At 38.9% G+C, this 27,102-nt stretch overlaps 1 protein-coding gene across 2 annotated transcripts in view; it reads left to right on the top strand.

Annotated features, from left to right (window-relative positions):
* Positions 1 to 26,431, top strand: part of DBX2 (developing brain homeobox 2) — a 37,601-nt gene extending 11,170 nt beyond the window's left edge. Inside the window, exons 2-4 of one of the 2 annotated variants that reach the window (XM_021092578.1) lie at positions 6,456 to 6,551; positions 17,707 to 17,894; positions 25,766 to 26,431. In XM_021092578.1, the coding sequence (XP_020948237.1) occupies positions 6,456 to 6,551; positions 17,707 to 17,894; positions 25,766 to 26,095 (614 nt within the window). In that variant the 3' untranslated portion in view covers positions 26,096 to 26,431. Of the gene's footprint in view, positions 1 to 6,455; positions 6,552 to 17,706; positions 17,895 to 18,562; positions 19,427 to 25,765 lie in introns of those variants that run through there. The other variant, XM_021092579.1, reaches the window with a different exon arrangement.

Raw genomic sequence — 27,102 nt, 5'->3', positions numbered from 1 at the left:
ACCATTGATTGTTACTTCTTGCTACATACTATATGGCCACAGTAGGATCCTTCCATTTAACCCCTTATTTTTCTACCACATCTCATCTACTACTGCCAGGTGAATTTTTTTTTTTTTTAAGATGTAGCTTTCATTGTATCATCAAGCTATTCAGGAAAACCTTAATTATCCCCATTTGACTATCAGATCAAATAAAACTATTCAGTTTGTCCTTCAAGCCCTTCATTCCATCAACTGCTTTTAGCTCTTCCAACCACATTCTTTTCTTTTCAGTTATACATACATACATACATAGGTATATATATCTATATCTGTAGATACATTTTTTCAGATTATTTTCCATTGCAGGTTATTACATAATATTGAGTATAGTTCCCTGTACTATACAGTAGGTCCTTGTTGGTTATCTATTTTATTTATAGTAGCGTGTATTTTTTTTTTCTTTTGTCTTTTTGTTGTTGTTGCTATTTCTTGGGCCGCTCCCGCGGCATATGGAGGTTCCCAGGCTAGGGGTTGAATCGGAGCTGTAGCCACCGGCCTACGCCAGAGCCACAGCAACGCGGGATCCGAGCCGCATCTGCAACCTACACCACAGCTGACGGCAACGCCGGATCATTAACCCACTGAGCAAGGGCAGGGACCGAACCCGCAACCTCATGGTTCCTAGTCGGATTCGTTAACCACTGCGCCACGACGGGAACTCCAGTAGCGTGTATTTTTAATCCAAGTCTCCTAATTTATTCCCCCACTCCCTTTCCCCTTTGGTAACCATAAGTTTGTTTTCTATGTCTGAGAGTCTATTTCTGTTGTGTAAATAAGTTCATTTCTATCATTTTAAAATTAGATTCTTCCTATAAATGAAGAATTGTCTTTGGCATACTGCAATTTAGTATGATAATCTCTGGGTCCAGCCATGTTGCTGCAAATAGTATGATTTCATTCTTTTTTATGGCGGAGTAATATTCCATTTCATGTCCACATCTTCTTTATCCATTCATCTGTCAGTGGACACTTGGGTTGCTTGTGTGTCTTGGCTATTATGAATAGTGCTACAGTGAACATTAGGGTGTCCAACCGCATGCTTAACGTTCACACCTCTGGCCTGTTCACACCAGCCTGACCCCATCAGTCAAGCCAGTCTCCTTAACTTGCCCCGTGTGTCGCCACCATCCTTTTCTTTTGTTCATGGTCACTTTTCCTTCCTGGAATGCCTTCTTTCTCTTGTTTTGCCATCCAAACACCTTCCAAATCAACTTTCCAGAACAAGATCTTTTTCCTGCTTAGAGCCTTCTTGGACAAAGGCTTCCTAACAATATCTTCTTTTTGCACAAGCAAGTCTGGACCATGCTGCTTCTTTTTATATGTTGTCTTAGAACTGATCTCAAATTATATAATAATCGTAGGAATAAGGGCTAATATTTATGGAGTGCCTGCTACATATCAGCTGTTGTTTTGTGCTCTTTTCAGTGGTCTCACCATAACTATACATTATAATCACATGTGCGGCTTTTGCAAAAATGCTATGCTAGTGGGTTCTTCTAGCCAGCCTGATTTAATCCAGTTTGTGTGGGGTCTGGGCGCCTGTATCTTTGAGAAGCACTGGAGATAATTCTGATGTGTATTCAGGGTTGAGAAACATTAGTTAGGGAAACACAGAGTACAGCTTTTCTTAGATCTCATGGTCTTGGCGAATGCCTAGGATTTTAGAACAAAATTGAATTTGGAGTATGGAAATAGTTGCATTTTATTTCTTTGATCAGTTGATTCAAATCTGTAAGTGAAGGAATAAAATAAGTAAATAAAAATAGAAATTCTTCTAGGAAGGGAAACTATGCTTTTTATCTTTGTTGTCCCGGCACACAGTGCATTATGTGGCACTCGATAGATACGCAATAAATATTATTTGCACGGATTAAAAGGACAGAATCAAACAAGTAGACAGTGCATTGGTCTCTCTTCTCATGAGCTGTACCAGAACATTAAGATGTTTGTTTTCCTATCTCTGAAATACTCGAAGCGAAGAAAAAAGAAAATAAAAGAAAATGAAGAGTTCTGAAAGGTAAACGATGACAACTTGCTTTCCCTTGTGATTGAAGGCAAGCTTGCATCTGGACCCCATAAATGAACTACTCCCAGGTTGTGTAATAAAGTAAATCACACCTTATTCGATAAGTGATATTTCTTGATCTTACTTCTCAAGACAGGTGGTTGTCATTCTTTAGAGTCTTTTGAGGGGGTCCATTCTATTTCAGATAGACTATTCAATTGTGTAGTGTTTAAAGGTCAGAGGTCTAGATTTCTTTTTTTCCTGGTGCCCAGGTACTTGAAGGAGATCATTAAGACCATCCTTTTGAAATTATTTAATTCCCTCTTGTTCTTTCCCAGAGGTGTTTTTTGACCCTTTGGTTACCTTTGTAAGAAGGAACCTTTTCTCCCTTCTTCTCTTCCTTCTTAAAACGTGCTGCCCAGTTGGCGTAGCATTGTAGTGGCTTCCAAAATTTATTTGAAGGTTTTATCAGTCGTCTTTAGTGTTCTTCCTTTGAAATGTCAGCTCAAGTCAGTTGGTACCAGAGTTTGCTGTGACATTAAAAAGAATGTGGTTTTACCCCATTTAGAGACCTATTGTTCTTCACAATCTATAAAGAAGAAAGAAAATAATTTAAAAAATTTTAAATGTTTTGCTTGCTTTCTAGGCAACAGAACTTTGAAAATAATTTCTCTGTAGCTAGACTTGTAACTGTCCTTGACTTTGGGATGCTTTTGTCACAAACCATCTAGTTAAGTTAAAAAAAATCAGGCCACTTCACCATTAAGTTGGCTCTAAGTTCCCATCTTAATTAAAACCTTCAAAGTAATTGTTGTTTGATTCTCTGTCTTTGAATAAGTCAGAATATCTGACTAAGAAGTGAAAAAGTTCACGAAGTTTTCTGTGAATAAATGATTTTAGTCATTTGGATTTCAGACAGTTTTGTCCCCAAAATTATGTTGTTTGTAACTTGTGACAGATTTCTACAGAAACTAGAAGTTAGATTTGTTGACGGGATACAAAATTTGGAGTATCCTGAAGTGTTATGCTAAGAGAACCTAACACCAAGCAGTAGAATCTGACAGTGTGCATTTTTTTCCATAAGGAAAGCCATTCATTTTTCTCTCCTGGAAAGTTGGGGAGAGGTGGAGAGGTCCATTTTCCAGACTTATCTCTTACTGAATAACTGACAGTCTGTGTGCCTGACATCCTTATCTGTCATGACTGATAACTACATATTGTGCTCAAATATTTGTGTTTCCTGTGTCTTTTAGAAAATGGGCCGAAAACACATCATTATCACATTCCAGATGCATTCCCATTTGAGTTTGAATATTAATGAATGAATGAAATAGCAAGTGTTAAATTCATAGCCAGTCCAGTGTTTGGTGTATAGTAGGCAGTCTTTAAATTGTATTATCATAAATATTGTTCAGTGAGCTTACAACAAATTGTCCCTAACATGAAAAATGATAAAAGTGACTGAATCTAGTGTGCATTGATGTGCTTTGAAATGCATATCATCAGCTTGAAATTGCTTTGTTCTCTGCCCTTTTCAAAGTAGTTCTTAACCACTTGCAAAAGTTTTAGCACATCTGTTAACTCGTCGCTTTGTTTTATCACACTTGAGTTTACATTTTTGCTCATTGCCTTAGAAAGTATGAGGCTTACAAACATTGAAAAGTGTAACATATATATATTTTAATGCATTGCATTGTTTTAAGTAGCTATTTCCTCACGCCATTCAACACCCCTGAAATCATTTGCTCAGTTGGATTAGCATTTGACTTATGTCCAAGTAGGAGCATGTAAAAAAAATGGAGCACTTAATTGGAATTTCACAGTGATTTGCACATAAACCAGCTTAAACAAGGTGTATTTATGTATAGAAATTAGGAATTGACTAATCTTCTGTGTAAGTATATGTATGTCAATGAAGTGATTTAAAATGGTGAAGAAATGCTACATAGTAGAACTTTAAGCCTTGTCATGTCACATGGAGTTTTTTAGCCACAAGATTTGCTACTGTAGATAGCAGGTCATTTTGATTACAGCGTTACTGTGTTAAGATAGGATAGTACATAGCAGTATCAGACTGTTCAATTAAAACTTTTCCTGGTTAAATTTAACACAAAGATCATGTGTCAGAACCTCATTTATCACAAATGATTTTAATTGAACACCTGTCTCAAATGGACTATCCTTTTAAAAATCCTTTATTTTTCCATTTTTAGGGCCATACCTTAGACTGAGAAACATTTTGGCTAGAATAATAAAAATTGTAATTTGCGGAAATCCTGCATTGTTATTTTAATAGTATCACTAGCATACTTATTTTCTACACCTTCTATTGAGCAAAAACATTTGTGTATTTCCAACTATCATGATAAATGTTTAAATAATGTATGTAAATGCAACATTGTTGAGCCTTTTTCTTTTACTTCAATTTAAAAAATTCCAAACAGCACAATAACCATAACTTAATTATCTACAGAGTGTTCATTTTGGAGGTGAAATAAGTTAGTTAACAGGAATGCTTGAGAATAAACATAATGAGGCAACTTTTATACAGGATAATGTATTCCTTGTCAAAGTACTTTCTTTATTCATAGAAATACTGGAAAATGTAACTGCCTAAATAATGCCATACTCTTATAACTTAAGATGTTAAATTCAAATAAAGGATTTATCATTTCGGTGGTGGTTTTTCAGTCAATATTAGAACAACTTACGATAACAATGAAAAGTTTTTTTGAAATTTTATATAACTTTTAGGTCTCCTTTTCATACTTTGCTTAGTTGTGATATTTTTAAAATAGCATTAAGACATTTTATTATTTGGAAATCCAGATATTAAAAACAAAACATGGACATTGACAACTTTCCATCATATTATAGAAAAGATCCTATCAGAAAGATCCTTGAAGGCATTAAGGACCAGAAGATCACAAAATTCCTGTATATACTTATATACTTATTTTGCTTTCTCTTCAAGGATATTGGTAGAATAAACACATGCTTAACAATTGGTTAAAATGTGAGTCTGAAATTACTGTGTTCTTGAAAAAGGCATCTGTCTTTGTCAAAATAATATTCACTGTATATGATTAATAAAAGAAAAAAGTTGCCATTGAAAATGGAGGATGAGTAGTAAAAATATTTGTTTTTAAGTCATGTTCTAGTTGGAAGGTCCTCTGTTATGGAAGATGCCGTGTTGCAAGGTGTGCCGGGGAGCAGGAAAGGGGTTAATTTCTGATTTCCTATTTCTTAGTTTTAAGATCATTCATTCATTTGTTGAAAATGTTTGGACTGTTTAGAATGTGCCAGGTGCTCTGCTGGATATGTCATGGTAAAAGTAAGTTGTTTCACCTTAGGAAATCTCACTCATATTTATATTGTATTAAACCACATTATCCAAAGGACATGGTGTATTCAAAGTACTTAACCAAAGCCTGGCATACAGTAAGTGTTCAATAAAGAAGAGCCGTTAATATTCTGTGACATTCTTTATAGCTCAGTTTCATCTACTGAGGAACAGAGTTTAACGTTTCTTTATTTACAAGAGTAATAATAACTATTCCATGTATATGCAGTGAAAATGTTCTGAGTAGCATAGTTTAATAAAAGGAGCCGGGCAGAATTATTTGGCAGCTCCCTATACTATAACACAGATGCTTTCAGGTTAACTAGTTATCTCTTGAGATACAATGTTATTACTCTTCTCACATATTTTAAAACATATACAAAGGGATCAGAAAAATCACTTTTTGTTAGGGAATTGCTCGGTAAATTACCTCTTATCAGCTTTGGAATCCAGCTATCCGTATATTTCAAAGAACCTTCTAAAAATAGACAATGGAGTTTATATAATGTCTTTTTTAAAAAGTAAACTTAAGCGCATAACATTCAGTCATTTCTTGGTAAGTATTACATCCAGAGCCGTGCTGCTCAATGTTCGCCTCTAGACACATGAGTCTATGTAAATTTAAAATAACTTAAGAATTCAGTTAACCAGACATACTAGCCACAATGCAAGTGCTCACTGGCTATGTGTGCAAATAGTAACTGAAGTGGACAGGGTAGATAGAGGACATTTCTGTTATTACAGAGAACTCTCTTGGATGGTGTTACTCTAGGATATTTTAAATAAAAGACTATTTGACATTTATACTTATAACTGAATAGAAAATGACCTAAGAAGTTTGGTTTTGATAATCTGAGTGTTTACACCACAGCTTCCAAATCTTGATTAGTTAGCAAGCTCTTTGATGGATAAAGCTACTTTAAAATGACTGTTAATTCCAGAAAAAGTTAACTAAGTAAAGGCTCAGAAGATGGAGTGCTCTACTTCAGGACTTTGGGGAAGCTGGAATTTTGAATATTGTCTAAAAGAAATGGCTAATCAATGAGATCAATGCTTTCTCTGCAGCGCCTTCCAAGCCCTTTTTTCTGAGCGCCCCTCCATTCTACCCGGCGTGCTGCGGTGGGTCCTGTCGGCGCCCTGCATCCCCCACTGCTTTTCCAAGTAAGTTTTTATGCTTCATCAGCAATGCCTCAGTTACTCTGTAAACCAAAGCAGCAGGATTTAATGTGCTCTGGAAAACTAATTGGTAATGCAATGGCAAGGAGCTAATTCCTCACTAAAAATCACAGCGATCCTATTCAAGAGGTTTCCAGAGATTTATCAAACCTCAGCACACTGAGCAATTGTGAGCAGTTTCTAATGGCATTGAAACCCAGGGCTGACACACCAAGGAAAGGGACTTGTTTTCCATTTGATATAAAAGATCTCAGAGGGACCAGTTTGGCTCTTTCTGAAATGTGTAGCAATACTCATGTAAAGAAGAAGAAAGAAAGAAAGGAAGGCTAAGAAATTGTGTAAAATTTCCATTCAGCTTAAAATGTGACTCAGAAAGTCACTAGGTGTCCATGGAAAATAAATAAAAATTGTCAAGATTATAAAAGATAAATACCTTCTCTTAGGATCTTGAAGGAAACCAATCAGAGTTGTTGGAAATGTTTTCAAGAGAACTTTTCTTCAATTGTCACACAATTTTAATAGTGTCCAGAGTGTGAACACTATTTCAAAACTTTCAAAAACTTGAAGAGCATGCATGCATGGGTACACTCACACGCACAAAGAAAAAAAGTCTAATTTAAAAGAAAAAGTAAATAAGTTCACTTTGACCTTGAGATTTCTGGGTCAGCTAAGAGTCCATCGGCAGAGGATTTGAGTTTATGATAAAGTCCACCAAGGGGGTGCATTTGTTTCAGCTGCCCGCGAGAAAACATTGATGCAGGTTAACAGCTCTGTCAGGTGAAAAGTGAAATAGCAGTAGAGACAGGCTGAAGTCCTAAGCTCCATCACGGTTGAATTCAGATCCCTGCTGCTTCTCTGCATGTGTTTTATGAATGTTTCAGAAGAGCATTTGCTCAACAGAATGATTCCTGACAAGTGAGGCAGCAAATGCTGGCCGTTTAATGAGCTGCAAGTTTCTGAGCATCTCTTTAGGGGGCTGATACTTTCCCACAGAGCACTTTACATGGCCGGACCTGGCCACAATGGGTGACAGACCCGTGACCAATCGTCACTTTCACTTGACTCATCCACACGCGACCTCACCACGATTTTTCACTGCGCAGATGAACTTTCGAAACCATTTCACATGGAAAAGGCTCGGGCAAGGGTCAGTTGCCCTTTTGTATGGTCATAAAGCAAGGCTCTGTGTGTCAGTCTTTTCTCCTGTCTCACATTCCAAGTGAATTTCTGGACACCATTTAAAGCACTTGGCTGAAAAATAAAAGCAGTGAATGAAGCTGACTTTTATAGACTCATTCCAGCTCATCTTCCCATATAACCCTGTCCACCTGAAAAGGGATTTAGTGGATGAGATGAGTGTAGACAGGACTTGCTGAATACATAGGGCCCATTATCCACTGCGGGGATTGTTTATTAACCAGGGCTGATACACTACTATTTTGGAAGTGACCTATTAATTGTCCATTTAACTAGAATGTATTGATTCACATAGAAAAATGGAAACCATGACTAAACCTTTTCCTCGCTCCTTCAAGGTGGTCTCCTGTGAGGGCAATTGAAAACTGATGTGCGAATTAAGGAGACATTTATCACCATCTAGTAGAGTATCAGGAAAAGACCGCTGGAGCAGAGACTTCAACCCCAAATGTCTGATACTGTAGCATGGTGGCATCTCTGAGGAATTAAATCTGTAGGGTGGATTTTCAGGGGAGGAGATGGAAAGAGGTCCTGTGCCTCCTTTCAGTTATTTCACCCTGGTATCACACTGGTCTTCTACTTGAGAAAATCTCTGGCAGTGTAGATTAGGTAAGTGGCAGTGAACAAGAAAATTCCATGTAACAGGTGGACATTCATGTATGTGTGTGTGCGCGTGTGCATTCATTTTATAGTAGTGTTTTAGTAAGGGTTTCTAAGCCATAAAATTACACTAATTCCCCGGCCAGCGTAGTACTTAGAGCACATAGAAGTAATTTTCAAGTCATTTCCTAGATAACTTCATCTTTTCAGTTCCCTGAAAAAAAAAAAAAAAATCACTCTAAGCAAGTCTCATCTTTCTCTCTCTGCTTCTCAGCCCTTCCCACTTGATGCCTTTGGTGTGGCTATTATAAACTGTGGTTTCTATCCCTGGAGGCCTATAAAGTCCTGTGTCTGTCTTCCTTCTTTAACATGCAACAAGGGGGAAATCAGCACAGCTCAGATCAAGGATAGAGAAGGCTGCACTTGCTTTGTCTCCATTTCTAAGTTGGCATTTTAAAACAACTTAGAGCTGTCACAAGTTTTTTCTCTTTTTTTTCTTCTGCTTTTAAGGGCCACACCCGCAGCATATGGAAGTTCCCAGGCTAGGGATTGAATCGGAGCTACAGCCACAGCACACAGCCACAGCAACTTGGGATCCGAGTCACGTCTGCGACCTACACCACAGCTCATGGCAATGATGGATCCTTAACCCACTGAGCAAGGCTAGGGATCAACCCACATCTTCATGGATGCTAGTTGGATTGGTTTCTGCTGCGCCACACGGGAACTCCTGCCACAAGTGTTCTTAATGTTGGTGTCTCATTACTTATAAATCTGAGATAAATTTCTTATTTTCTTATTTATAATGTTCATTGTATTGGCAGCAAATAATGAAATGGTGGATTTATGCTGTCAATAAATATTTTTTTTTTTTTGTCTTTTTGTCTTTTCTAGTACTGCACCCGTGGGCATATGGAGGTTCCCAGGCTAGGGGTCTAATAAGAGCTGCAGCTGCCAGACCACACCAGAGCCACAGCAATGTAGGATCCAAGCCACGTCTGTGACCCACACCACAGCTCATGGCAACCCGGATCTTTAACCCACTGAGCGAAGCCAGGGATCGAACCCGCAACCTCATGGTTCCTAGTTGGATTCGTTTCTGCTGTCCAACAACAGGAATTCCAATAAAGAATTTTAAATTAATAAACATGATAACAGGGAACAGTTAATAAAGACTTACATCTATCTGTTCAGTAATCTTTTTTGTTCAAGACATTTTCCAGGTTTTCTTCTTCCTATTAAATAATAAGAATGAGTTTATGCCCAAGCATTTTTTTTCCATTTGTACAAAAGAAAGAAAATGAACTCTCCAAGCAAATTTGTATTGAGTTTTAGTTTGGACAGCCAAATTACTAAATTTTTTAATAAGCAGTTAAATCAGTGGCCCTCATCAAACTTTTTCTAAGAATGTAGGATTAGAGCAACACATCTGTAACTAGCAAATGAAATATTTTGACTCTTGGCATGATTCAGTTGTTTAAAATTGATTTAGTTTTTCTTGTTAACCTTTAGATTTATGATTGACTTGTTGCAATGTGGAAACTACCATTCATAGAGTGCCTTCTCACATATGAGAAGCTTAAGCGCAGTCCCTACAGTGGGGAGAAATTAAATGGCAGTGATAAAAGTTTTCTGCCCCCCAAAGCAGTGTAAAGAAAACCTTTGAGAGTATATCCGTATGACTCTTTTCAAAATAATGCACTTCTCAGCTAAAATGAAATGGAAACTGGTAGAAATTATGCAGAAGATGACCTTAAAAAAAAAAAAAGACTACCTGAAAATGTATAGGAATCTTAATTATGTAGAATAGCTAATTGAATTAATCAGTTAACTGTTTCATTTTTGTCTTTGAGTACCCAACTTACATTTGACCTTTCAAGAATTTTATGCATTAAAAGACAATTTCAATTTGGAGCAGCATCCTTTTATAAAAATGAACAAAGAAATATTCCTCAGGAATGAATTGCTCTACCTTTTTTTCTTGGGAGATGAAGTAAAAGTCTTCATTTTGAGATCTTTTTACTATCTTCCCTTCCTTGTTAAAACTTTAAAGAACACAATACACTCTCCAAATTTGAATTTAGGATTTTGTTGAAAGCAGCAGGGAAGGGAGCTTATTTTGACCATGGTAGCTCAGACCTATGAGTGACACAGTCAGAGGTGGCCATGCTCTGATGAGTCTTCTTACCACCTGGCCAGGCTACGCTCTGCTCTCCGCTGGAGCGGCGAGTGGGCTTAGGAAACTGACCGAGGTCTGTGGAAATCGACAAAAGGCTGCCTGAGAGCTTCTTTTATAATGATTTATCTTTAGAACTCTAGGATTTTCAGAGGAATGCAGCATTTTGTGCAAAGAGAGAGAGAGAAGTCTGCTTTTTTTGGTTGTTGAAAACATAATTAAGTGTGTGTGATAAGTTGGAGGTAGGTTTTGACTTCTCCATAGTGAAGGGAGGGCTGCTGTGTAGATAAATGACACTCAGTCACCCAGGAAGAGGTTTCAAGGAGTTGCAGACTCGAAGACAATAGATCTTCCAAGTTGATGGCTCTATTCAGCAGTTCCACAGAGGCAGTGAAGGTATTTGAGGACCATTCCTGGAATGGAGTCCCTCTTCTCCCCAAATGTTCATAAGTGATAGTAGTCATCTACTTTGGGATGAAAAAAAGGAGGCCTCCTCCAGTTTATCTAATGCCGTGTTACTCTATTTCCTCCCCGTCTATCATTCACACACAGCACACCTTCCTTTGAGGTGCCCTTCACAGGGCTCACTGCACACAGGGATTCCTGGGGAATGTGCATGGGGGCTGTCCCAGGATGTAGGGAATTAAGCCTTTGAAAAATTTCCTATCCTAGTTCATTTTGCCATTTTCTTTCTTTTTTGGCCGTCCTGCGGCGTATGGAATTCCCAGGCCAAGGATCAGAGCCTAGCTGTAGTTGCCACCTACACTGCAGCTGCAGTGATGCTGGATCCTTAGCCCACTGTGCTGGGCTGGGGATTGAACCTGCGTCCCAGCGCTGCAGTGGTGCCTCTGGTCCCGTTGCACCACAGCGAGAACTCCCATTCTTCCATTTCAGTATTGGTCTCCCCACCTCCCCACCTCTTTCCCCGACCTCTTGTAACTTTGACAATCTTTGGTATGATTTTAAAGAGCATCCATTGGCCTCACTCTGCTTGAATGTGTGACTTCATTTGCACAGTGTCTTTCTGGAGCCTCAGTTTTGTACTATGGAAAATGGGGATGATCATATCTACCTCTGGGGATCTGCTGCATGTCATTGGTACATACATCAGCTGACATTGAGCCCCAAATGTATGTGGAAGCCACATTGTAAAATAATAATAATGACATCTACAAATTGGTAGAGCTTACAGCACTTTGAATTGGCAGCCCTGGCTTTTAAAGCCTCTTTTCTCCTGCATGTCTTAAAAATATGTCTCTGTTAATTGTTATTTTTATATTATTAATTTGTTTGTCACCTATAAGTTTCCACTTTTGTCGTAAATTTAGGAATAGTTGGAGGTATTTGGTGCTTTTTTGGGGGCTATGCTCATGGCATGCAGAAGTTAGTTCCTGGGCCAGGGATCGAACCCGAGCCACAGCAGTGACGGTGCTGGATTCTTAACTACTAGGTCACCAGGGAACTTCCATATTTGTTGCTTGTAACTTTTTAGTAGCTTCTGAGAGATTCTTGAGTCACCAACAAGTTCTCAAAGTCCATATGTTTGTTTTGCAGATGTAAATTTCAGCTAACATTCCTAGGTTTAGAAGGTAGGAAAATTGTGAAGATTCATCAGTGGCTTATGGTTAGATCCAGAGAGAGCCCACAAAAGACTCATGGGAGACATGGAAATGAGCAGCAATGGTAGACGCAGCATTTTATCACATGCTTCTTGCAGGGACCTGAGCCACATCCATTTACGAAAACAGGCGTGATTCATATCTTAAGAGCAGCACTAAGAGAAACCAGGCAACTCATAATATTCTTTATCTTTGCTATGGTTTTTGCTTGCTTGGTGCTTGTATTTGTGTTTGTTATGGGACATTAAAACCTGAGGACCAGACCCAGGAGTTAACCCTCCGACCTCCACAACCACCCCAGGTCTCTCTTTGAGAGATTGAGTCTGGTTTGTATGCATGACCCCCTAAATGTTAGTGTTTACCACATTGGTGAGAATAATTTATCTGCTGGTCCCCTTGATGGGACTCTTCTTTCTCTTCACTTAGAAACTGCTCCCTGGGAAAACCTATGGGTTCTTATTAAAAGTCTTAGGGCCATTTAAACATGTTACCCCATTGTTTTATGTAAACATGTAGATCTTGGCGAAGAAGGGGCAAAAACAAGTAGAATCATGACCACTACTTAAAAAAATATATGGAAAGTTTTTTATAAAATGAACTGTATTGGTCCATAAATTTGTATGTATTTCTATATAGATCTAAAAAGTTGTACTGTAAAATAGATAACCAGCAAGGACCTACTGTATAGCACAGGAAACTATGCTCAGTATTTTGTAATAACCTATAATGGAAAAGAATCTGAAAAAGAACATATGTGTATGTATAACTGAGTCATTGAGCTATACTCTTGAAACTAACACAACATTGTAAATCAACTGTACTTCAATAATAAAATAAGATTATAAAAAATAAAATAAAAAGTTGTATTGACTCACAACCTATTGGCCCTTCTCGGATGCTAAATTGGTCAGGTCCTCGAAAGACTTTCCTCTGTGGCAAGTTCTACCCTAATCCTGTTTCAGTCACCCCGTCCCTAATCTATCTCCCGGCTAATGTGTTCTTCCTGCTCATCGCCTACAGTCTGGAAGTACCAGGCTGTGTGAGATTGCTCAATCCACCATGTTTCACACCTGTCCTCACCCCACATGCGTCTGCACATTCCAGTCCCCCTCTCTGCTCGTCTTTGGCGAGACTGCCAGCAAGAGGAATTGCTTTTCTTCGGGCAGCTCTTCTCTCTCAGCACTTATTCTGTTGGCCTCTAAGACAAAGTGTCTTCTCATGTGGTGCTTAAAAGCTTTCTGTGCTGTGGTCTGTGGGTGTTCCTCTCACTGTGCGGTGGCTGTCTCTATTCTTGGACCACCTTATCAATTGTGAGGATCTGAAGGATGGAGTGGATTCATTTCCAATTGTCACTCAGCGACAACTCAATCACTCAGCCAGGTAATTTCCCCAGAAGATTGCTACAGTGTTTGCTTGTGTTCCTTGGAAAACTGAACCAGACTTAAAATGTAGAGTGGAGGTGAATTATTCATCCATACTGTACAGTAGCAGCCTATCTTAGTGTTTATTTTTTGCCTTTTCAGTCTTTTTCCTCTGCATCTTTACTCTGTTGCAAGCATAGTATGTATCTTATCTATCATTTGTATTAAAGTGTATTTTTGTTGCTGTTGCTTGATCTTCCTAGTCCTCATTGGTTAAGGGTTCTTTAAACTTTCACCCAGTAGGTATAGCATAATATGCTTATGCATTTCTTTACCTTTGGATATTTGTTTCTTTTTCTAATTCTAATAGACACAGTAGTAATAATGATAAATTGGATACATTTGCAAATTAAGAATTCCAGATCAAAATATGAAGTGAGAAAGGCACTCTGGAATTTGAGGGCACTGTAAGCAGGCCGTATAAGAGATACCATGTAGTCTAGGCTCACAGATGGACCCAGAACAGGATACAGAAGCCATAGTCACAGACAGGAGCTCTGGCTGTGTTCATAAATGTTTCTGTCTTCCCATTCTTGACCCGCTAAGAAACAGTGAGGGGTAGAGGAAGGAGCCAAGAGTTTGGATTCAGAAGGCCTTGCTCCCAACTGAAATCTGTATCCTTTGTGCAATTCTGGACCTTAACTGATCTAAACACTTCATCTGTACAGAGCATGTCTGTGGCATATGATTATTATAAGAATAAAATGAAATCCAACAAAGGGAATTAAAGTAGATTTTTGGGATCCTTACTGTGGGCTAGACACTGAAAATTTTTTGTGTTATTTCACCAAATCCTTAGAGAAACTCAGTAAAATAAGCTGAACAGGTTACTCACTCCAGGTCACACAGGTTAAGTGCTGCAATCCAAACCAAGTTCTTCCATCCTCCAGAGTCCTTTGTTCTGAGGCTTCCTAGAAAGACACTGTCAATGGATGAACCTGTGCTCTGAAATAATGCAAAAGGGCCAATTCCATGGTCTCTATGCCAAGGATAGTTCAGAGAAGAAAAGGATTTAGAAAACTATGAACACATTGAGATATTTTGATTGTTATCATTGACCAACATTGCATAAAACTGTTTATATCTCTGTGAGTTCCCATTGTGGCTCAGTGGGTTAAAAACCCAAAATAGTGTCTGTGAGGATGTGGGTTCATTCCCTATCCTTGCTCAGTGGATTAAGGATCCACATTGCTGCAAGCTGCAGCATAGGTTGCAAATGCGGCTCAGATTTGGTGTTGCTATGGCTATGGTGTAGGCCTGCAGCTGTAGCTCCGATTTGATCCCTAGCCCAGGAACTTCCTATGCCGCAGGTGTAGCTGTAAAAAGAAGAAGAAGAAAAAAAAGAAAAAACTATTTAAATCACCAATAAAGACATGGTGAATCCAGTTGTCAAGGCTGACTTTGATATGACCTTGGTGTGAGACAGGCAAAAATAATTGGTTCCATAGATGGAGAATGAACCAAGATCCCACGAGAGGATGAATGGGAAGGGCATCAGTAAAAGTAGACCTTTGAAAAGAATGGGCTTGATTACATCCCAGGGACTATGGCATCTTTAGGAAAATGTGAATGGTACAGAGCTGGGAGAAGGAATGAGAGGCTAGTGATTCATCTGTCAATGGATGGACCAGAATGAGGTACAAGCCCTGGCTGAGAGACAAGCTAGGAGATGTTTGTAATCTTTTAGACAAATAGGAAAGGAAGCTACTGTATCACAGAGGTAGAACTGATGAGATTTATCCATTTATTGGCATTTTTCTTCTAAAATACAAGTCAGATTGTGGCAGTACTATAGCGTTAAGAGCATTTGTTTTGTAATCAGTCTTCTTGGGTTTGAAGCCCTAGCCAGGTGACCCTGGACAAAAGTACTTAAGCTACCTGAGCTGCTTTTTTATTCATCTGTAAAATGGTGAGAATAATAGTAGACTTCATGAAATAGATTGGTTGGGAGGGTTAAATGAAATAACGCACATCGGCAACTTTAACACAAGTAAGTATAAGAATGCAGAATAAGTACTATGTGTATGTTTATTATTATCATGTCACAACAGGCTTAAACATAGCCTATTGATCTTCATTACCTGTTGGGTAATATTCCAAATCCTTCTAGTCCTCTATGATCTGGCTCCATTCCTCTCTGTAATCTTTATGCCAGAGGTCCAGATGTCTTCAAGGCAAAAAGCAAGCCAGGTGAGTATATGGCAAACTGAGGACCACATGCTCCATCTAAAGGAGGCACCTGCCATTCACTTTGGTAGCTCTTTGCTTAAAAGCGAGCCCAGCAGAGTTCCCTTTGAAGAGATGTTGAAAACCTGGGCATCATGTGAAACCTCCCAGTTATTAAATGTGAACAGCTAAATCTAATTTTTAACCAGCAAGCAAAGACCAAACCAAGCCCATCTGCAGGCTGGACATGGTTGCCAGCTTGCATCCTCTGCTTCTTGCCCTTCCCCGGCTTGCAGGCTGCTCACTTTTCCTTGGGAGACTTTATTCCTTTGTGCCTTCATGTTCTGAGACATGCTAGTCACTCTGCCTGGATTGGCCTTGGTTCTTTCTGTCTGGAATGGAATTTTTCTTCTAGAGTTGGCTCAACTTATTTTCTCTGAACTTATCACTTCCTTTTTGTAATCCCAGAGCATTTTAGAGACCATTCTCTTCTAGTGCTTAAGATACTCATTTGCTTCTTTATTAGGAAATAATTGTTAAGCACCAAAATGCATACCAGCTTCAGCCATAAACGAGTCCCAGCTCCCTGGTACCTGTATTCTAAAGTGATGTTCATGTGATGATCCACCCATGAGAAGGTGAACTCCGTGAGAGTGGGGACCGTGTGCTGTTTGTCTGGTTTCCTCAGCAGTTAACCCATTGAGTCTGATACCTAATGCATTAGTGCCCTCTTCCTGATGAAACATGTTTCCACAAACCTGGAGTCTTAAAATAATTCAGGCTTATTATCTTACAGTCATGGAGGTCAGAAGCTTGACATGGGTCTCTCTGAACGAAAATCAAGGTATCAGCAGGCCTCCATGTCTTCCTTAAGCTCTAGGGGAGACTGTTTCTGGCCTTGCCAGTTTCTAGTGGCTGCCTGCATTTCTTGGCTCATGGCTCCTTCCTCCATCTTCCAAGGGAGAAATATAGCATCTTCAAAACTCTCACTATGACTTCCCGTTTTGTCTCCTTCTTCCACTTACACTGGGATCCCCTGGATAATCCAGGGTACTCTCCTGATCTCAAGGTCAGCTGATTAGAAACCGTAATTCCATTTGCAGCCTTACTTCCCCCTTGCCATGTAATGTAACATAGTCACAGACTCTGGGAATTAGGACATGGGCGTTTTTGAAAAGAACATTATTCTGCCAACCACAACTGGGAAAGCTGAATGCATGGCGAATGATGAATGAAACTCACAGAGCCTGGGAACCAGTGTTGTGCTCATCTCAAAAAGACCGAAATATTAGCAAATGTCTCTGCCCTGAATGAGCTGATGATCAGTTGAGTTGGGGAGTGGGATTTTGGGGAGGGCTTCCAAACTTTCCGTCTAATATTAAACATCTCTGACTCTTTTCTCTGACATCCAGATTCAGATTAGATCTACTGCTTTGTGCTCCCAAGACACCTGCCCCTTAGGAATACTTCATCACACTTGTGAGGCTAGTTCAATAAATCCCTTCCACATGATTTTATAGGTAGTGCAATAAAATCTGTCTTATTTCTGAGTGTGTAGTATTGAGCAGAGTGTCTGGCACATGGTAAGTGTTCAAAACTTTGAGACAGTAAGTGAATGAATAAGTAAATGAAGAATTAGAGAAAAATTAAGTATTTAAACCACCTACTGCTTATTCTGCATTGGAACTTTGTAACCTGGGATTGTGGGCTTTCAGACATAGCATGCACAACTGGGAAGGAAAGCCTGTGTACTTTTCTTCAGTGGGAATCAAAGAGCATTTATCAAATTCTCAATGGAGCCTATGACCAAAAAGGATTAAGAAACATTCTAAGTCTGCAGAGTTCAGAGATGAGATAATTTGGCCATGGTACTGAGAAGGAAGATACTGTCCTAGGAAAGTCAGATGGAATTCTCCTCTCTACAGCTAACAGGGCTTTTTGTATCTTTTTTTCCCCACTAGGAGAAGAGAGTGTGCTGCCTCTTCTGACCCAGGAATCTAATTCCAAAGCTCGAAGGGGTATTTTAAGAAGAGCTGTCTTTTCTGAGGACCAGAGAAAGGCTTTGGAGAAAATGTTTCAGAAGCAGAAATATATCAGCAAAACAGACCGAAAGAAACTTGCCATCAGCTTGGGACTAAAGGAATCACAGGTACTAATGAGCAGGAAGATGTCTACTGCCCCTGATTTCTGTAGGGATCTAATGAAATTCATTCATTGGCAAATATTTGTTGTCTTAGGCATAGTGATAGACCTTAAAGCATCATTGAATGACTTTCATACCTTTTCAATGGGTAAAAATACGTTTCACAATTCCTATTTGAATATAGGTCTATTTGTTGAGAGATCTAGGTTTTTGCTTGATTAATTCTTCCAAATGAAGAGAAAAGCAAAGGCTGTAGCATTTACATCATTGCATTGTTTGCTCTGTTTTCAGAGAAACAGGCTACATAATTGCCTACAAAAGCAGGAACCAATTTTCCTGTCTTTTTCTTCATTTCCAATCCAAAATCAAGGCATGAATGAGTGACTCATAAATACCTCTTAATAGATTTCATTATTTTGCACCGTGGGCTTATGTCAAGGACAGTTAAGTAATTTCACATTTGCAACCCTTATTTTCAACCCTTTCTTGTACAATGATGTTTCGTATAATTTTGCAAGAGACTTTCTGGCCTTTTGGGAAATACAGCATATTCTATTTACAAATTGGCCCACTTATTATAAATAATTAACAGCATAAGGCACTAGCATTTTCGTATTTCATCCTTCTTATAGTTGCCATATGAAATAAGCACTATAATCATACCTATTTTCTAGATGAGGAAATGTAGAGGGCTACACAGAGGTCTGGTGTCACAGAAGGAAGCTGCTTTGGAGCTGGGCTCCCACCCTGGGCATCCTGACTCTGGAGTTTGTGTTTCTTTAACCTGGAGCCACCATGTACAGTTGTACAGAATGTTTACTGCACAAAGGCACTTGGCTGAGGGGGATGTCAGCAACTGAAATGCAGCAGGTACTCTGCTTGTCAAACTGGCTTTCCTGGTCAGAGCTACAGCCCTCTGGATTTTTTGAATCAGCATAAAGGCACTGAAGGGCTAACAGAGGCTGTGTCAACCACCATGCTCTCCTGTACTTCCCTCAATCCAAATGACCTGGTTTCTAATTTGGATGCTATTAAACCAGCTATTTTTAGACAGAACCCTTCTTAACCTTGCTTCCTTTCCCTAGGGAAGCCATCTGTCCCCCTACTCCCCAACTTTTTATAGTCATAGGATGCAGTATAAGGTGTGGTAGGGAATAATTGGCCTAGATCAGCAGTCTGTGCTTTCCTTGTGTGTGGTACTTATGAGCCCCTAACCTTAATTAATTGCTCTGGGCTCCAGTTTATACCTAAAAAACAGGGACAGATGTAGGAATTCTGTTTGTGTCACAGAGCAATTGTGTGTTCATGATAGACGAACCAGTAGCTATATCTTAATGGTCTGTTATGTGTAGGTCCATTGTGTGTATTGTAAGTAGGCAGTAAGAGGGAATACTGATAAGTACTGATTAAGATACACTCCTCAGGAGTTCCTGTTGTGGTTCAGCAGGATAAGAACCTGACATAGTCTCCATGAGGATGCAGGTTCAATCCTTGGCCTCACTCAGTGGGTTGAGGATCCAGCATTGCCATAAGGTGTGGTGTAGGTTGCAGATGCGACTGGGATCCGTGTTGTGGCTGTGGCATAGCCCCAGTTGCAGCTTTGATTCAACCCCTAGCCTGGGAATTTCTATATGCCACTCATGCAGCCATAAAACAAACAAACAAACAAAGAAAAAAAAGTTACACTCCTTAGACCCAAGGAATTGATGAAATCAACTGGGAAAACAAAGCAGAAGTTCATAAATGGGTAACAATTACAATAATAAGGGAGAGACAGCCCTAGAGATGTCCTGCCTAATAAGCAAGATTGGTGGTTCTCCTGGAATATAAGTATCTCTTTGGAGCCTTATACCTGTCCCCACCTCTGGAGTCTAGCAGGGGAGTTGTCTGATCCTCAGAGGGATTGTTGGGACTGAGAGAGGACCACTTGGGGGCTCAGTAGGGTTGCCCTGCATTATATTGGCGGATAGAGTGTGGATTTGGGAGGCTGGGAGTCTCTGGTTGAGAAGAAACTTGACGTGGGTGTTAAAAGGTCAAAAGTGGCTGGTTTGATCTGGCAGTGCTCCAAGAAAATCTGAAAATCTGTGACATTGCATAGCATCTTCTTTGAAATGGACTATTGAAAAGAGAGTGCGGCAGGCATATTAAAGAAAGTTTATGAGGGGATGACCATAATATTTCTGTTCTGAGAAAAAGAATTGTTTTCCTATTTGTGCGTTATCTTCCAGTTCCTCCACAGGCACATATTATATTGTTTTTAAAATTCAAGGACCTCAGGAAGGAATGCATTATATGTTACTGAATTTGGTGAACAGCTCAGAAGTAGTTTAACATTTTTCTTATTTGCATATACACTGTATCTAATTATGCAATTAATGCATGCTATTTATTATGGTAAATTCAAACAAAAGGAGATTTGTTATATTAAAAATGAAAACATATCTGTCACCTTTCCCATCCAACTCCCTTGTTACTACTGTCATTTATATATTTATAATTTGAATTTAATGACATATCATGTATTGTTTTAAAAATAAACTTATATGTGTGTTATATATGCACAAACATATAAAAACACAGACACTTGCATAATGACTACCCTGTACCCTCATGTTTGATGTCATTTATAGATAACGAAAGTACCTACTTTATTTTTTACTTTTTTGTTTATTTTCTTTTTTACTTTTTAATATTGAGTTGGTGTACAATACAGGTCACACGTATACAGTTTTTAAAGGTTATACTCCATTTGTAGTTAGTATAAAATTTTGGCTATATTCCCTATATTGTACAATATATCTTTGTAGCTTATTTTATTTATTTATTTATTTTACTTTTTTAAATTGAAGTATAATTTACAATGTTGTGTTAGTTTCAGGTGTATAGCACAATGATTCCGTTATACATATATAATATATATATATTTCACATTCTTTTTCCTTATAGGTTATTATAAAATATTGAGTATAATTTTCTGTGCTAGGTAGTAGGTCCTTGTTGGTTATCTTATATATAGTAGTGTGTATATGGTAATTTTAAATTCCAATTTATCCCCCTCCTTTCCCTTTTAATAACCATAAGTTTAGTTTCTTTGTCAGTCTGTTTCTGTTTTGTAAATAAGTTCAGTTGTATCTTTTTATTTAAGGTTCCACCTAGAAGCAATATCATATACTTGTCTTTCTCTGTATGGCTTACTTAGTATGATAATCTCTAGGACCATCCGTGTTGCTGCAAATGGCATTATTTCATTCTTTTTTGTGGCTGAGTAGTATTCCACTGTATATATGTACCACATCTTCTTTATCCATTCATCTGTCAGTGGACATTTAGGTTGTTTCCATGTTTGGCTATTGTACATAGTGCTGCTGTGAACACTGGAGTACATGTATCTTTTTGAACTAGAGTTTTCATCTTGTATGGATATATGCTCAGAAGTGAGATTGCTGAATCACATGGTAACTCTATTTTTAATTTTTAAAAGAACCTCCATACTCTTCTCCATAATGGCTGAAAATTACCTACTTTTATTATTTCTGTTTTACAAATGAAGAAGCTGAGACATGAATTGTGTATATATATTTATAAGTAGAAATGGGATCATACTCTTCATATAGTTTGACTTTTTCTGAAGGACAATACAAATCCCCTGTGCAACCAGCAAACAATTCAAGCAGTAGAACATCACCACTGGGCTAGGAGCCCCCTGCATATCCCCTCCCAGTCACTACCTGCTTCTTCCTGCCTTTTAACAGCATAGATCAGTTTTGCCATTTTTGTGCTTTATATAAATAGGATCATTCAGTACATATTCTTTGGTAAGTGCTTCTTTCACTTAACATATGTTTTTGAGATTCATTCATGTGGCCATGTTGTAAAACAGTACAAATGAGCTCCTTTGTACCCATTGCTATGTAGTATTTCATTGCGTGGTTCACCACAGTTTCTCTGTTCTGATGGTGGACACCTGGATTGTTCCCAGTTTGGGGCTATTATGAATAATGCTGCTGACAATGAATATTGTTTTGTGCTTTGCTCACCACCCCCACCCAAATGTCATGGGATGAGAGTTCCCACTGTGGTGCAGTGGGTTAAGAATCCACCTGCAGTGCTTAGGGGTGCTGCAGAAACGTGTGTTTGATCCCTGGCTGGCACAGTGGGTTATGGATCTCTTGTTGCTGTAGCTGTGGTGCAGGTCATAACTGCAGCTCCGATTCAGTTCCCTGGCCTGGGAAATTCCAAATGCCATGAGTGCGGCCATTAAAAACAAAAAGGAGTTCCTGTTATGGCTCAGCAAGTTGAGAACCCAACATAGTGTCCATGAGGATGTGGGTTCAATCACCAGACTTGCTCAGTGGGTTAAGGATCTGGTGTTGCTGCAGGCTGTGGGGTAGGTCACAGATGCAGTTCAGATTTGGCATTGCTGTGACTGTGGTACAGGACAGCAGCTGAAGCTCTGATTCAGCCCCAAGCCTGGGAACCTCCATATGTCTGACATGCATCTGAAAAAGAAAAAAAAAAAAAATGTCACGGAATGCATCCTTCCATGTCTACGTATACACTTACTTCATTTTTTTCATAAGTGGCTCAAAACAGACCATTACATGGATGTACCAAAATTCACTTAACCATCTTCAACTGTAAGTTATTTCCAGTTTTTACTAATGTGTATCTTTATGCACTTTAAAAGTATTTCTATAAGATATGAAACTAGGAGTGATATTTATAAATTAAAGTTTATGTACCTTTTAAATTGTGATGAATTTTGAAATTCTTTTCCAAATATAATATTGTATCAAGATACAGAATTTATATCAAATTTTACTCTAAAAAACTGTCTCTTTTTGCAACCTCCCCCATTTAAATTTTTGAAAAAGTTGCCAACTTCATTGACAGTGGTATTTGTTACTTTGTAATTTGAGTTTTTCTAATTTTTAGAACTTGAGACTCTTTTAATCACTTACTGGTCATTTTTAACCTGTGAATTAGCCTTTTCATGGCTGCACCATTTTTTCCCCATTGCACTTCTGTTGAGAGATATGCAGCAATTATTTTGGCTGTTAATCAAAATATTTGGAATATTATGGATAATAACATTTCCTATTGACAGGTATCACAAATAAATCCTCTCCAAGTTTTGGGTTTTTTTAAATTGTAGTAAAATACACATAGCATACACTTTACCACTTTCACCTTTTGAAGTGTACAGTTCAGTGGCGTTAAGTACATTCAGACTGTTGTGCGTCATCACCACCATCCATCTCCAGAACTGTCTTCATCTTGTGGAACTGAAACCCTGCAGCCATTCAGCAGTGACTCCCTGTTCCTCCTTAGCCCAGTCCTCTGGCAACCACCATTCTACTGCGAACTTGACGACTCTAGGAACTCATATGAATGGGATCATACTGTATTTGTCCTTTTGTAATTGGCTTATTTCATTAGGCATAATGTTTTCAAGTTTCATCCATGCTATTGTTAGAATTTCCTTCCTTTTAAAGACTGAATCATATTCAGTTGTATGTATATACCACATTTTGTTTATTCATTCATCCGCCAGTGGGCATTTAGGTTACTTCTTTTTGGCTAAGATGATTAATGCTACTTGAACATTGAATGTATAAATATCCTTTGAGCCTTTGCTTTTAATCCTCCTGGGTAGTTTGTGGTTTTTTCATAAATTTATGGTATCATTATTTGTGCAAAGTTTCTCTTTATTTAGTCAGATCTATCTTTCCCTTTGTAGCCTTATTGTTTTATGTCATGCTTAAGAAAACATTCATCTCTCTGAGACTGTAATGATAATCTCTTAGTTTCTTCTAAAACTTGTATAGTTTTGTGTTTATCTGTTTAATCCATCTGGAATTTGTTTTTGTATTTGTTGAGAGGTAGAGTTTTTATGGTTTTCCCCAAATATTTGTCCCAATACCACTGATTGTGAAGAAACTCCTTTCATGATTTTTTAAAAAAGTTGAAATCACTCAAAAATTTTCTAGATGTACAGAAAAACTTAGGGGAGAAGAAAATGATTAATGTGATGAGAAAGGCAGGAATCACTAATGGGAACAAGTAACTGTCATAGCGAAAACCCATTAGAAATACTAGGCAGGCTTTCTGGGAGTAAATGCCTACTGTACAAATAATAAATGAGTTTATGAACAGAACCAAATGCTCTGGTGTGTACACATTAGTACTGTTTTCTTATGAAAGGCCTTAATCACAGGATTGTAACTGAGATGGCAGTCTTTTGGACTCACTTGCCTGTGGTGGGTTTCTTTTGTAGCCATTTTAGACATTGCCAATCAAGTTAAAAGAACAAAAGTTTCACCAACTTGGAAAGACTGTGTTAGGTTGAATCTGTCCCTTCATTCGGGGAACTATTTGGTTGGTGCACTTTAATTATTTCTTTAGATAAAAATTCTCCAGTTTTTGTTTGAAAAATTGAAACCTACCCCAAAGGGTGCAACACACAGAAAAACAATGTGATTGGCTTTTAAGCTATCAGAAACCAATTGTGAAGTTTTCTGCTCAGGCAGTTTACTAAATAGTGGATAAAGAGGGAAGTTAGTAGTAAAAAAAGACTCAAGTGGGGTGGAGGGAGAGTATGGCTCAAGTTGGAAAGTACCATTATAAGCACGTTTAGGTTAATTACAGTCATTTTTTATTGAGCCTAATTCTTTGAGTTTGATAAATCCCACGAGTAGTCAAACTTGGAAATTATATAAAGCCCATAATTTATCAAAGCATTATAAAATGTATTCTTTTTTTTTTTTTTGTCTTTTTGCCATTTCTTGGGCCGCTCCCGTGGCATATGGAGGTTCCCAGGCTAGGGGTCTAATTGGAGCCGTAGCTGCCTGCCTACACCAGAGTCACAGCAACGCCGGGTCCAAGCCGCGTCTGCGACCTACACCACAGCTCACGGCAATGCCGGATCGTTGACCCACTGAGCAAGGGCAGGGATCGAACCCACAACCTCATGGTTCCTAGTCAGATTCGTTAACCACTGTGCCACGACGGGAACTCCTAAAATGTATTTTTAATTTAGTCTCCAAAAGTTCCTGATAAGGGGAGTTCCCATCGTGGCTCAGCAGTAACGAACCCAACTAGTATCCATGAGGATGTGGGTTTGATCCCTGGCCTTGCTCAGTGGGCTAAGGATCTGGCATTGCTGTGAGCTGTGGTGTAGGTTGCAGATGTGGCTTGGATCCTGCATTGCTGTGGCTGGGGTATAGGCTGGCAGCTACAGTTGCAATTCGACCCCTCTCCTGGAAACTTCCATATGTCTTGGGTGTGACCCTAAAAAGACAAAAAAAAGAGACCTTCCTGATGAGGTCACTCTGTCTGGGTGCTGGAGTGGGACCATCACCGATTCTAGCCTAAGTGCCTCCATTTTATTAGCCATGTGACGTGGAACTGGCTCATCGCTTCAAACCTCAGTTGTCTCACCTGTGAAATAAGGACTTCTTGCAGTCATTGTTGCATAATCCACGTTAAGTGCCTGGCCTGACACCTGGCACAACATAAACCCTAAGATGCTATGGCTTGTCAATAACATTTCCTTTGAATAAATAATTTAGTACAGAGTAAATGAGGTTTTAAAATGTCGAAGAGAGTTAAATTAGTCTTGAACAATGTCCGGCTTGCAGGATGTAGCCAGCTTACCACAGTTGTTTTGTTTCCTAAGTGTGTGGAGCTGTTATACTAAAGTAACCTCTCGGGTATATTTGAAGGCACCCCATATGAAATGCCACAAGAACTTTCCTAGGCTGCCTCTGATAATAAGGTATTCTGTGGAAGGCACAGTGGAAGAAATGACAGTTTAAAATGCTGACGTGACGTAACGTGAAGTAAGTGATCATGTTGTCCAATTACTTTATCAATAGGTGAAAATATGGTTTCAGAACAGAAGGATGAAATGGCGGAATTCCAAAGAAAAGGAAGTGCTTTCCAACAGGTGTATCCAAGAAGTTGTCCTTCAAGAGGACCCCCTGTCACGATCGGCGCTGGGTTTCCCTTCGCCGTGCCCTTCCCTCTGGGAAGTCTCTCAACGTCACTCGAGTCCCAGATGGAGGGAGAATTCACCAGAACCTTCTGAGAGACCAATCCAGGAGAGTCCGGGGCCGCTGCCCCCAGAAGCCAAGTCACTGCAAGGCGCCCTGTATTTGTGTTCTGAAGAGGAAGCCGGAGACAAGTGTGTCCTTCCTGCAGTGTGAATGGAAGCCTTCTGCCATGTTAATTTTAAAGAACGCTTAACTAACAGTGTTTGGACTCTAAAGCCTGCTAGCTTGTGCCTCACCAGTGCCTAAAACCTAACACCTGTGGAGTGAAGCGTACACTAACATTTTAGGAAACCCTCTCCAGTGTTCTCTTCTTTGGGTCCTAGACGCAGACTTAATTTGTAAATGGAACAGAATCTCCCAGAAAGTACGATGGAATTGAAAAGACTGAGGATAGTAGTTGGCTCAGTCTGTGCTCTGAGTATATGTATATATGCGTCTCTATGTGTGTATGTATATATATAAATATTCATTAAAATACATTGGTAGAAACTAGTGCCTCTCTAAATAGTCCATTGAGCAAATTCACTTTCTTTTAAATGAAGAAAAACCAACCATGGACTGAATGTTACTAATTTTTTGAAAATTATGTGAATTTGGACTTCAAATTTTCATATCAAAAGAGCATTTTTCTTTTCATTCCCTATTTTCTGGTCTCTTTCAGTATCCAGCTGTAAATGATTTTTAACAACTCAGCTCAGCAATCCTAATCAAATGAACCCCTGTTAAATACATTCATGAAAGTATATATCTAAAGTTAATCTCGAGTTCCTGCTGTGGTGCAGTGGGTTAAGAATCTGACTGAAACGGCTTGAGTTGATGCGGAGGCTTGAGTTTGATATGTGGTCAGCACAGTGGGGTAAAGGAAGTAGCCACTGCCTCAGCTACTGCATAGGTCACAGCTGTGGCTCAGATTCAATCCCTGGCTGGGGAGCTTCCTTATGCATGGCTGCAGCCATTAAAAAAAATATTAATCCAATAAGCAATGGGAAGAATTTCTGAATGTAACTATTAGTGTCTTTAATTTCCAAGGCTCTGGACTTTATCAGGACATAGGTGAAGAAAGTACCTGTTTAACTAATGATGATATTTTGATCTCTTTCCTGTAAGGATGGCTCTTAGGCAGACTTTGCAAAATAAACTGCTTTTTAAGGGCTTGTCAG

This window comes from Sus scrofa, chromosome 5, assembly GCF_000003025.6.
Source record: "Sus scrofa isolate TJ Tabasco breed Duroc chromosome 5, Sscrofa11.1, whole genome shotgun sequence".
Taxonomy (NCBI): domain Eukaryota; kingdom Metazoa; phylum Chordata; class Mammalia; order Artiodactyla; family Suidae; genus Sus; species Sus scrofa.
This window is presented reverse-complemented; position numbering and strand designations above follow the sequence as displayed.